At 47.2% G+C, this 12,150-nt stretch overlaps 2 protein-coding genes across 6 annotated transcripts in view; both read left to right on the top strand.

The window, feature by feature from the left end:
* The first annotated feature begins 1,049 nt into the window (after positions 1-1,049).
* Positions 1,050-3,472, top strand: SMIM19 (small integral membrane protein 19). The gene is made up of 3 exons (XM_074589353.1): positions 1,050-1,216; positions 1,333-1,457; positions 2,567-3,472. Exons 1-3 carry the CDS (start codon positions 1,050-1,052, stop codon positions 2,635-2,637), a joined length of 363 nt encoding a protein of 120 aa, XP_074445454.1. The 3' UTR covers positions 2,638-3,472.
* Positions 3,473-3,795: 323 nt separating this feature from the next.
* SLC20A2 (solute carrier family 20 member 2) overlaps positions 3,796-12,150 on the top strand; it is a 58,553-nt gene continuing 50,198 nt past the window's right edge. For 3 of the 5 annotated variants that reach the window (XM_074589345.1, XM_074589338.1, XM_074589342.1), the window contains exon 1: positions 3,911-4,139. The gene's annotated coding sequence lies outside the window, so the exon portion shown is untranslated. Of the gene's footprint in view, positions 4,140-4,709; positions 4,940-12,150 lie in introns of those variants that run through there. The other 2 variants (XM_074589349.1, XM_074589340.1) reach the window with 2 other exon arrangements.

Here is a 12,150-nt window from a genome sequence, read left to right on the forward strand (position 1 = left end):
ACCGAAACGCTTGCTCTGCTCCTCCTTTTCTGCCAAAGCATGCTCCTAGAATTGTGCTTTTGGGCATCAGAAGCATATGGAGCATCAGAGTAAGCTATGTTGCTCCAGCATCTGAATATCCAGCAACTCCCATTTTGGCACCCCAAAAAAAAAAAGAGGCAAGATTTTTCAGGAAGCGCCGTTTCTATTTTGACAACCTAAACTGTCAAATTTAGTTCCTGTGTGAAAAGTGAATGCTCGTGACAATCCGAACCTCTTTTTCGCTCGTCACCAGGCGCTGCTAAGCTACATCCCCCATGACCCCACCGCCGCCGCAGGACGAGCACCAGCCCAGGTGGGCCAAGGTGCTCTTGACTCCAGGCCTGCCAGGCATTCAGAGCTGCCGAATTCACACCTCTCTCAGCCCCTCGGCCCGCCTGCACGCCTCTCCTCAGACGCTGGCACCATGAGGCTGAAGGGAGACCTTCTCCCTCTCTGCAACTGTCTGAAAGGAGGGTGTAGAGAGGTGGGGGGTTGGTCTCTTCTCCCAAGTAACAGGCAATAAGACAAGGGGAAATGGCCTCAAGTTGCGCCAGGGGCGGTTTAGATTGGATATTAGGAAAAAATTTTTACACTGAAAGGGTTATTAAGCATTGGAACACGCTGCCCAGGGAAGCGGTTGAGGCACCATCCCTTGAGGTATTTAAAAGATGGGCAGACATAGTGCTTAGACATACGGTTTAGATTAGTGATGGTTTTTGTCAGAGTTAGGCTCATGGTTGGACTAGATGATCTGAACGGTCCCTTCCCAGCTGGGCGATTCTACGATTCTATATAACCCCGGTGGCTGGGGGAGAAACTGACACTTACTGATGTCCCCTCCCGCAGGCACTGGCAGCTAGAGGGGAAACTGAAGGTGAGGGGGGGTCGCAGCCCCTCACTGACGTCCCGAGATGGCGGCCCTCAGGCCGAGGCACGGCGCCTCACGCCGGCCCGGACGCCTCGCCTGACGTCACTTCCCGCCCGCGCACCGCCCTTAACGGCCGTCCGCCAACGGCTGCTTTTCCCCCATGGCGGCCGCGGCGGCGGCCGGGGGGGTAGGCGGCGGCGGCGGCTCGGCGGCGCTGGGCGACAGTGGTGCCATCGACTACTCGGTGCACGAAGCGTGGAACGAGGCCACCAACGTGTACCTGCTGGTGGTGCTGGCCAGCCTGGCCCTCCTCGTCTACGCCCGCCGGTGAGGGAGGAAAGGGGGGGCGGTGGGAGGCGGGGCGAGGGCTCCCGCCGGACAGCGGCCGCGCCGGCCCCACGTGTAGCCGGGCCGGGCCTCTCACCGCCTTGCTCCCGTCGCAGGAACAAGAGGAGGATCATGCGCATCTTCACCCTGCCCCCGGCCGCCGAGACGCCGCCCGAGCCCAACTTCTACGACAGCATGAAGAAGATCCGCCTGCGGCAGCAGCTGGAGATGTACTCTATCGGTGAGTCAACGGAGAGAGGGGGCTCCCCTGGGCCCGTGGGGTTACTGGGGACGGTTCCTGCGGGGGTGGCCTCCAGCCGGCCTGTCCCCCTGCGGTGGGGACCTGTGGCACCCTGCGAGCAGGGGTTCTGCCGGAGCGTGGGGCACAGGACTGAGGTGTGAGGGAGCGGCCGTGCGAGTCTCTTCTAGCTGACAAAACGAATCCGATGGTGAAGTTAAAGAGAGCTGGGAATGTCTGACTATTGTCAAAACGTGGAAGGATTTGTAAAAGTTGAGAGGACTGTGGAATTGCAAGTAATTCAACTTCATACACTGAAAATAAATGAGAATTTTACTGTACCAATATGTGTTGCCACTCCTGTCTTAATGTTGAAGGTCAGGATGGAGGTAGGAAAGGGCCCCATGCCTCTGATGTTCCAGAGGTCCAGTTCAGAGAAACACCTGTACTTGCTTCACTTCTGCCATACATGCATGCCTAGAGGGAATACATGCAAGAAATAGTTAATGAATTGAAACCACCTTTTAAATGTAAAGATTTAATATAAAGACTCTTAAGCCAGGCCATTGCATTCTGTAGGAAGCAGATCCTTTTTTGTTCCTACAGAGTAATGCCTGCTGGCATTCATTGTTGGTGTTTGTTCCACCACACACAACTCTTTGATCTCCCTTTGCCTTGCTAACCAGATTAATTTTGAAGTCAATGTAGTTGTTAGCTTGTGGCTTGTATATTGTGGAGGAGATGAGTGATGTGGAGATCAACTTTGTGACTAACAAGTCGCTCAGGTCATCTGTAGCCATAGTCTTTAATTTTTTTTAAATGAAAGGACCTGAACAGAATCATAGTTTTCTGCCATTAATTTACTGATGTTTTGCTATGACCCCACTGTTCAGCCTTTCCAAGGCCATGCACTAAAGGACTAGTTCCACGTGGTGAGTCGAACTTCCCCTTGTGTGGCTAAGTGGTGAAATGACATTCTCCAAGTCTGTTTCTTGATTGTTATCTTATTTATACATGTGTATATATATAGATATGTATACAGGCACACACATATATATGCATGTATATAATAAATGGTATAATTGGTGTTGATCGGTGTTTCTTTTTTTCAGCAAGGAAGTATGAACAACAGCAGCAGCAGCCACCAAAACAGACTGAAAGCGTACAGCTCTCAGTGGAGTGAAGCCCACAGTTGTAGCAACCCAGGGTTTATTTCCAGTGCTGATGATAAGAGTCAGTGTGGAGCTATCTTCAAGGCCTCTTAATTGATACATAGCTAAAGGCAAGGGGTAAAGGAAGGGGACTCTCCTAAAAAATTTTGTTCTCAGAGCCCCATGAAGTAAACTGAGTGCCTACTGAAACATTGAGCATGAAAGTACCCAACACAGGACAGACCTGCCCAGAGAAACCTCCGAAGGTAGAGAAGTGCAGTCTTACCAATATTTTAAATTATTTCCCTCTCTGCCAGCACCTTGGAAATCAGCTCCTACGTTTTCTGGTAACGGCACCCTAGGGAAAGTAAAGCAGTACCTATCTGCTGGGAAACCTTTTTGTTTCTTGATCACACAGTGCTGAATTTGCTGAATGATTTCAGTAAATGTGAGTGAAGATACTGTGGCCTTACTGCCTTGTGAAGGCGAACAAAGAGCTCTGAGAGCCCAGCATGTTGCTGGCGGTAGCGGAGAGATTCTGCCCTCTCTGTTTATATGGAGGTTGCACGTGCAATACTGTGAACCTTTCCTGGAGAAGCTCTGAGAAGTACACGGTGAATTGGATGTCTAGAAGACACTTTAAGCCAATACGGTAATGTTAATAGCAAAGGTGGTTAGCGTAATTTAGCCAAATTGCTTTAAAGAATGGAACTGTCTATAAAAATTTGCATAAACAGAAAGATCATGGCTTATGCAGAAGAGACATCACACCCCAGTTACTTTATTTCTTTCTAGGTAAATCACAAACTCATTTAATTTAAAGAATACTGCATAAATCACTTCTTAATAAAAGCATCATGAAAACTACTTGAAGATGTATCCTGCTGTAATTCCTAACATCGCACGACTTGAGCGGTGAGCAGAACACTAACAAACCGCCCACAGCGCTGGGGGCCTACGCCCAGAAGGAGGGTTTTTTTCCCCAATTCTGTGCTAAAATAGATGAAGCCTTGGGGCAGTGGTAAATAGCACTGCAGTTCCGAATTATCTGTACTGTAGGGACCGAAGCACGAACCGGGCCGCACCAACCCCGGCGGGAGGCGGCCAGGCCCGTGCGCCCCGGGGAAAGGGGCTCGTTGGGGTGAAGCCATCTGCGGCGGCGGCCCCTCCGGACACCTGCCCCGCCCGTCACCGGGAAAAACCGAAGCGCGGGGCAGAGGGAAGTGAGAGGCCGCGGGAACCCCGGGGCCCGCCCTCCCCCCGCGTCTCCCCCTTTTCCTTCCTACGCTACACCGTCCGTACGACGACCCGGCTGCGCGGTATTTACACGGGACGGACGGACGCCCGGCCCGGCCCGGCGGCGCAGCCCCTCTGCCCGCGTCCCCATCCATCCACTTCCCCCGGAAGCAGCGCCCCCCTCCCCTCCGCGCCGACCTCACTTCCTGCCGCCGCTTCCGCCTCCGGGCCGTGCCGTGCTGTGCCGGCTGCCGCCGCCGCCGCTGCAGTTGTGAGGCCGGAGAGCGCCCGCCGGGCGGTGAGTGGGGGCCGCGGCGAGGCACGCGCGCGGGGGCGCCCCGCCCTCGCCCCTCCCCTCGCCCGGTTGGCGCGGGGTGGGGGGGGGCGCGGCGCGCGGTGGCGGCGCGCGGGGGGCCGTTGCGAGGCGGGAAGGGGCCGCCTGAGGAGAGAGCACGGGCGGCGGTGGGGAGGGGGCGACCGGGGCCGACTCCGGCTGCGCTTGAGGCTCCGGAGCGGGCTGTGGGACCGCCGGGCCGGGTGGGTTCCCCCTCCGTCCTCCGCGGGAGGGCTTTCCGTCTCCTGTGCCCGGCTTCAGCCCGACCCGGCGCCATAGCGGCGTCCCGGCGCCGTGGTTGTAGCGGGAGCTCTGCCCGCCTTCCCAGCGGCCCGGCCCACCCCAGCGGTCAGCCGGCGAGGAGCCCTGCCTCATGGCGCATCTGCTGTCACGCTGGCCGGGGCTACTGTGCTCGGCAGCCATCCGGTGCGGCCCCGCGCGCTTCAATAAAGCAGCGTGTCAGAACGAAACCCTTTTCTCCGGCTTCCTAAACCCGGCCGTCTGTAACTAGTAATGTTACAATTTTCCTCACAGCCGAGCTGGAAGCACTGTGAAGCGCATAGAAATCTCAGGCGGCTCCCAGCTCCGCTTGTATTCGTGGACCTGAGGTAGCAGCACAAGTATTTCACCAACTTACCTGTCGAGACAAAACGTGTTTAAGGAGAGGCAACCAAAGCTAAAGCTTCTCCGGGGCACGTGCCTTTCGCATTTGCCTAACGCGTTTGCATGAGAAGAATGGTGCTTGAACCATGAGCGACCGGCAGGTAGTGGTTTCTTTTCCTGACCTAAGTGCAGTTATCGAAGTTCTGTCCTAGCAAAACTATACCCTGTTTTGTTGCGAGTTTTTATATTTTAGTTTTACCATACAAGTATGCTTTGGAATGGAAAGTGCAGCCACCTTTTGAAATTTTACTTCAAATTTCTGCAGTTATCTTTACTCATTAATTCATGATATTGCATGTAGAAATAAAGTGCTTTCTTTAATTGTTAGTAAAAAATTGGTGAATAAAAGCAAAGGCAGATAAGGTAGAGACAGTAGATCTATTTCTTTATGTTCATTTGCACTAGTTGGGCTTGTAGGCATGAGCAGAAACAGATTCTCAAACTCTTGTGGACCTTTGTTCATGCTGAATTATTAGATGTCTTGGATGGGGAAAGCTTGCGACCTTTAAAAAAATTGTGCCAAAGTTATCTTTAGTCGCGTTTATTTTTGAGAATGCTGTACAGAGGCAAATCTTACTAGCTTACCCAATGCTGTTTAAAAAGCTGTGTATGATATGTAGATTTAGTGGTGTCTGATCGCACAAAGGGTGCGAGGGAAGGCTTTCAAAGCAGTTAAAACTTTGCATATATAAGATACCGCAAAAAAGCGTTAGCAAGTTGCTCTCAATTATAACTCGGATGTTGTTGAGAATCTGACCGCTCTGTTGTGTCCATGGGAGCTGCTGAACAGTCAGATCTTTGTAAATGCAGTTTTCAGATGAAGTTACAACCATGACTCTCTAATCTTATGCGAAAACTATAATCTTCTGCTAAGTGGTGGAAAAGTTACCTCTCTCTTCATAACTAAAATGTGGCTGGCTAGGTTTTATACTCAGTGCAGCTCAGAAAATCAAAGCTTTTCAGATAGAGCTTTATAAATTCTGTGACAAGGCTCAAGAGGGTCTTACATATTTCTAAGCTATGAGTGTGGCTGTGTTTAAAGCTGGAGTTGTAAACTCTGTGGGCCTTCTTGTGAAAGTATCTTCCCCCGTGCCATGAACATTTTGAGTTTCAGTCCAGTGTTACACGCTCAGATAGTATGAACTGGCATGTGCCGTCTGAGCCCAGATGACAATGTAGCCTGTAGCAGCTGCTGTGGTGTGTTATAGCCATAAGAGTTACAAATTTCAGCAGAGTGACACTCGGGTGGTGCTAAACTTGTTCTCAAACTTCCTTCTTTCTGCCTCCCGGTCTGTCAAGAAGACCCTCAGGGGAAGCCTTTGCTGTGCCACTTGTACCGCTGACGCCAAGTAGAAACTCTGAAAATAGGGAGAATATCCCAGTGCCTTTGTCCAAGGTTGGTTTGCCAAGAAGTTTCTTCAGCGCAATGCAAAATTATTCATTGAGAATATTCTAACCTATGATGAATCTTTATGTAATTTGCATTTTGCATATATGATTAAGCAGCATTGGCCAAAAGCCTGGTGACAGCACAGGGCTCTGGAATGTCTCCCTGTTGCCTGGGCAGTTTATTCACGTTAGCTTACTTTTGTGAGCATAATCGTTCCTTTTAAAGTCCTCCTGAACTCGGGAGTGCCGCTGCTATTGAGCAAGCTGAAATTATACACGCTGCAGAGGGAAAGGTGGGGATGTTGCAACTTAACCTCTCTTTCGAAGGAATTTTTGCCCCAGCCCTAATTTCTACATTAAAGAGATTGAAAATTGTCACTACGTGCCTTCTTCAACAGAGAAGAAGCATCTTGTTGGAAAACGTGCTATTAACTCCATGATGTCTTTGGCCTGTTATGCCTAAAGAGCAATGGTGTTTGGAGGAGGCTTGCTGACAAAGCACGCTCTTCAGTCATGGTTGCATATGTTCTGAATCGGAAGTAGCAATCAAAAGGCGTTCCCTTTGCCCTCCGAATGCTTAAACCGTGTTTTAGTCATGGTAAGGAACCTGGGTGATGTCACCTAGTTTATTAACATAGTCGCTCACACAAAAAGGCAGCACTTGTTCTTGTCCTTGAGACAGGGCTGCCACTGAAGAGCAGAAGGTTTCAGTGCCTCGGGCCCCTGAGAAAGAAGGTAAGATCCTTTACTTTGCAGCCCTGTTTCTGTTGTGGCATAAGAGTTAAGGGCTAAGAACAAGTTTCTTGTAGTCTAACAAGCTCTGTCAGAAATTGGTGTTGCCTGGGTCGGCAGGACTCCCTGCTGACGAAGGGACAGGTACTGAGTATGACCAGAGATAATGACTGCTGGCAGAACACCCCAAAGCCAGCGCGAATGTCCCATGAGAAATCTGATATCGGGGAGCAGAAATCAGTACTACTTCTGTAACAGAAGACAAGAAGGGAGGAGGAAAAAACCAACACCTTGTGTTAAGAGCAAAAGGTTCAGGATGTCTTTAGGCAGGAAAAATCCTGCCTTAATAACTCCTTTTTCCAACTCCCAGAAAAAAAAAAAAAAAAGGCTGATAAAACTTCTCAGTGTTCAGTTGTCTCTGTGAAATCTGTGCTTACAAGGAAAAGGCTAAGGACCTTTTTAAGAATGAAGGTGCTTTGCCTGCTTTTTGCAAGGAATGTCTAAGCTTTGGGTGTTACTTTAATAAAAATAATTCCTGATCTTTTTATGGAATATCTGAACTCTGGGCGTTACTTTAATAAAAATAACTCCAAACTCCAAGATTAACAGAATTACTAAAAGGAGTTAGTTCTCAATGAGAAAAACAATAAACTGAATTTGGAATTTCTGAACCAAGCCCTCGAAGGCAATTTGTGGCAAAACTCCAGAAAAAGAAAAAAAGAATCTCAATTTTATAAAATAGCCATATATCTTCTTTCTCAGTTATAGCCAGGCACTGCTTTGAAAATTGATTCTCTCCTCAGAGAGGCCTTCGAATGAGGTGTTTTAGGAGAACTGGGTATAATTTTAATCTAACAGTAAAATGTGTTAATGATCTTAAAAATCTTGCTGCTCAAATCAGGGATTTGCTGAAATTGGAGTCTGAGAAAATACCTTACATTTTCACTTCTGAAGACAAACATAGCTCCTGAGTCTGTGAAGGAGTAGTCCCCTTCCGTTCCCGCCAGGCTGTCAGTCTTGCTGGAACTGGTTTTATACATCCGTGATGTATAAAGGCACGAGTGGGTCTATGGCTTGCTCCTGAGAAAGACCGCGGTTTGGACAAGATTATAGAAACATTGTCTTTTTTGTAATGGAATAGAAGGAGTATTTTGAAAAGACTCGCCTGGCAGGAGGGCTGTATTACTTTCCAAAATATCCTCTGGATCATCCTGAAAATATAGTTTGGAATATGCTCTTGACTGACAGCGTAGGGTGGGAAGCATAAATTCCTGAACAGGAAAAGATGTACGTTGGTTGTGCAATGGGAGACTCCATGTGATCTCGTTATTTATGGCGCTCCTCTCAGATCTCTTTCTGGGATTTGAACAGCTGCTGTGAACTTTACCCAGCAGAGAGTAGTTGGTATGTTTGAACGACTCTATTTTGCCGTTGCTCAGATCGTGGTGTACACTCCGATGAGCAACATTAGAACCAACTTCTGAGAGTGACACTGGTGGTAAAAACAGAGCAGAACTTAGGGAACCCTTCTACTCGTTGATGAAAAGCTTGAAGGGGAAAAAAAAGTAAGAGTATCATCTTCCATAACTTTGGTTGGTGGACACCAGGGAGTGATAGTTGAAGGCATCCAATTTCTTTATACTGTAATATGGAAGGAAGGGTGGACTGCTTTTTCTTTTCAGAGGGAAGGTTGGAAGGGTAGAGGCAGAGGCACGGGCTTTTTCAATCTTACCTCTTTTCTTCATGACCATCTTGTTAAATGGCAGCAACGTTTTTTTTCAGCAAATTGCCTTCACTTTGGTAATGAGCTGTGGCTCGTTGTGCGTTTTGGTATGTGGCAGTGCCATTGCTAAATAGATCCAAATCTACAGCCAGATAAGGCTTGGAATAACTGGTGTTCTTAGCTCAACTAAATAACCAAGTTCACATGATCTGTAAGTGGCCAGTGGATTTTTTCTTAGGCAAAGTATGTACTGCTTGTATTGCACATTTATTCGAAGCTAATTTTAGCACAGCAGATTGAGAATTCTAGCAGCCAAAAATACCTTTGAGTCCATTAAAAGATTTCCTTACCCAAACTCCATTTTTATGTGTGACAAACAGAAAATATCTCATCTTTTTGACTTCGTATTCAGTAACAATCCAAAAGTGGTGAAAGCGTTGCACTCGAGGCCTCCAAGATTACTTCTGCTACTGCTGATGGGAGAATTGTTCTCTATCATTACTGTCTTCTCTTTCAACCTCAGCAAATCCTGAAATGCCAAAGGCAAACCACTTGATGGCTGATCAGAGGTCCTGGAGATGCTGGTATGGCACTGCTCTGAAACTTGTGGCTTGGACCTCTGTTTGAGCGTTGCCTAAGAGCATTGTAGAAGTTACTCTGACCAGTGTGTTGTCTTTACACACGTGAGACAGAAGAACAGGAAAGTGTATATGGCCTCTTAGGAAGAAAGTATTAAGATCATCGCTCTGGAGCAGAGTTCCTAAAACTGCTGCATAACTATTAAACAGCATGGGGAGGTCACTGGGAAGTATACCATGGGACAATTTGACAGCCATGAGACTTGTGATTTTTATTGACTCTGATCAGTATATGATACTCAAATAGACAAAGTTGCATGTGGTTGCATTACTTAATGAGCTAACACTTGGCAAAGTGTTGCCTGTTACCAGTTCTGTTAGTGCTATTTTGATCATTAAAGAGCTCCATTTGTTTATGGACCATGGGTTTAGACAGGAGTTTTCTCTTGACCGGTTGCTTGCCTGAGGATTATTCTAAAGAAGGATGAAATGGTGTAATTTTCTTTTTGGTTGAGGCAAAGTAGTACTCTCTTGCCATAATTCACCAGTTCCAAGCCCATAATCAAAACACTTGCGGTAAAACAGTGATGGCTGTTTGTTGTTTCTCACAGATGCTCTAAAAACTTCGTCATCTCCTTGGGGGGCCATCTTCCCATGAGATATCAGCCAGCCCTACGTTTGGACCTGATCTTTGGGATTAAGAACCTGTGGCCTGGGGTCCAAAGTTCTCTTCTTTTCCCAGAGGCTAGGAGAAGAAAATGCAGCCCAAATAGTTACTGAAAGCAGGACTGTTTTGGGAAGACGAGAGGATCTAGAACCTCAAGTTTGCTTTAAGAGTCTCCCATCCTTGTCTGCTGCTTGCATAGATCATTATTTTTTTTTCAACAAGCTTGTTGAATGAAGGTGTGGCTTTGTCCCTCATGCCTCTTGCAAGCATTGTGTGAGCAGAAACAGCAGTGACTAATAGCACTGGAGCTTTAGTAAGTACTTAGCGTAATAATCATGGTGAATATGTCATGAGCTCATCCATAACAACGTAGGCTAACAGAGGAACCTGCATCCCACAGGAACATCAGCCATGAGCAAAATGGGATTGGTTTTTCTTGGTTGAACACTGTTGTTCTTTATCCAGGCATGGAGATGGGAATTCTTTGCTGAGAGGGAGAGGTTCCTGTGTGACTTGAAAAGCCCAGCATGGTATGCTTCCTGTTGGTTCCTTTATAACTAATTTTATCAGAATCTCAGGGGGGTTGAAGGCACACAACACAGGGCAAAACAGTTTGCTTATAAAGGTGGCAGCTCTGGAGTGGAAAGGATCAGAAAAGTGAGCTTGCAGGATCTGAAAGAGGGTAAGGCCTGGTGAAATTCTGGTGGAGCTGCCAGAAAGATCCTACCAGCAGATCCCAGAAGTTTAGCATATAGAAATGTTGCTGGATAACTGTTGCTAAGTTGTTGCCTTAAAGGCCCTCGGATTACGTTCCTGCTTTGTAACAGAGCACCGTATGGGATGGGAGTTTATGGTGCAAGCCAAGGGCTGGAGCCCTCAGAAGGGGAAGAGAGGTAGTTAATAGCTGTGCTAGTTCCCATAGTGCACAAACAAAGGCATGTTTAAGTGAAATTGAAAATCAGTACATTTGAAACCTGGCATAATTATACCACATGATATTGCTGAGGCCAAAAGTTTAGTCGGATTCCAAGCAGACCTGGACATTTATATATATAATGACAACATCCAGAGTTGCAGTAAATAGGATTAAAAATAAAATAAGCATATAAACCTTCACGCTAATTGATGAGGTCAGGAAGGAATTTCCCCTTTGGGTGAATTACATCATTGTTCACTACCTGAGCTGTTCCACCTTCTGAAGCATCTGGTCCCGATCACAGGAGGCAGGATTCTCAAACAGATGGACCAGCAATCTGACCTGTCGTGGCAGTGCTTAGCTTACCCTGCCTGGATAGAATCCTGTTGAAAGGGTTTGAGAAGAGTTTTCTTTTTTTTTTTTTTTTAAGGATTTTATGAGGCCACTTGCACTGCAGTATGTGTCTATTTTTCCAGTTTCTTGTTGGCGAAAGAGGACAACTGTTGACCAAATGCCTTTAATGAATCCCGAGAAGTGCCTGCTGGCATGTCAGCAGCAGCCCACGTAAAGATGGAATTGAGATGGGCACACAAGGCATGGCTGTATTGCTCCATAGATTAAAAAGTAGCTCTGTGAGCAGCTGAACTAGGGAAGATGAGTTTACTGCAGCTTTTTCAGTTTTGGTGTCACTGAGGTACCGTAAACATCTTCCCTTCTTTCTTTCCATTATATAGCAATACTGTTAGCATCCCTGATTTTCCCAACAGCACAGTGTCTGAGCAGCCCCTCACTGCCCCATAGTTTTTGTGTATATTTAATTAAAATATAATGTCTCGATGATTTTTGTGAACGAGGCATGTTGTTCAGGGGACTGCCTTGGTTATTTATTCTGCATCCCTGTTGTAGGAATTGAGCACCTGTGAAATCTCTATCCTTTTCCATCAGATCAGGTTGAAATTGGCCTTATAATTTACGTTTCTGTGCATGGGACAGTCAGTTGTGGTTATGTAACCCTTGTTTCCTCAGGAAACAAGGGAAAATATCAGTCTTCCAAGCAAGTTCCTGTGGAATACTTTTTCTCTGAAAGCAATTAGGTTCATGAACAGTTACAGCAAATAATTGAGGCATGTGTGCTTTTAAAACATGCCCTGTGTAATCTTAAGACTTTCCCCAAGGTATAAGGGAAAGGCTTCCTTGCCAAAATACTGTAATTGAGTTAACAGTCCAGGAGGTTGCTGTGTTTTGTTACTGAGCTACAAAATTCTTCTGCCAGTGTTGGCTGCTATGAAGATCAAAGTTAGAAGTAC

Source organism: Larus michahellis, chromosome 5, assembly GCF_964199755.1.
Source record: "Larus michahellis chromosome 5, bLarMic1.1, whole genome shotgun sequence".
In the NCBI taxonomy this organism is placed as follows: domain Eukaryota; kingdom Metazoa; phylum Chordata; class Aves; order Charadriiformes; family Laridae; genus Larus; species Larus michahellis.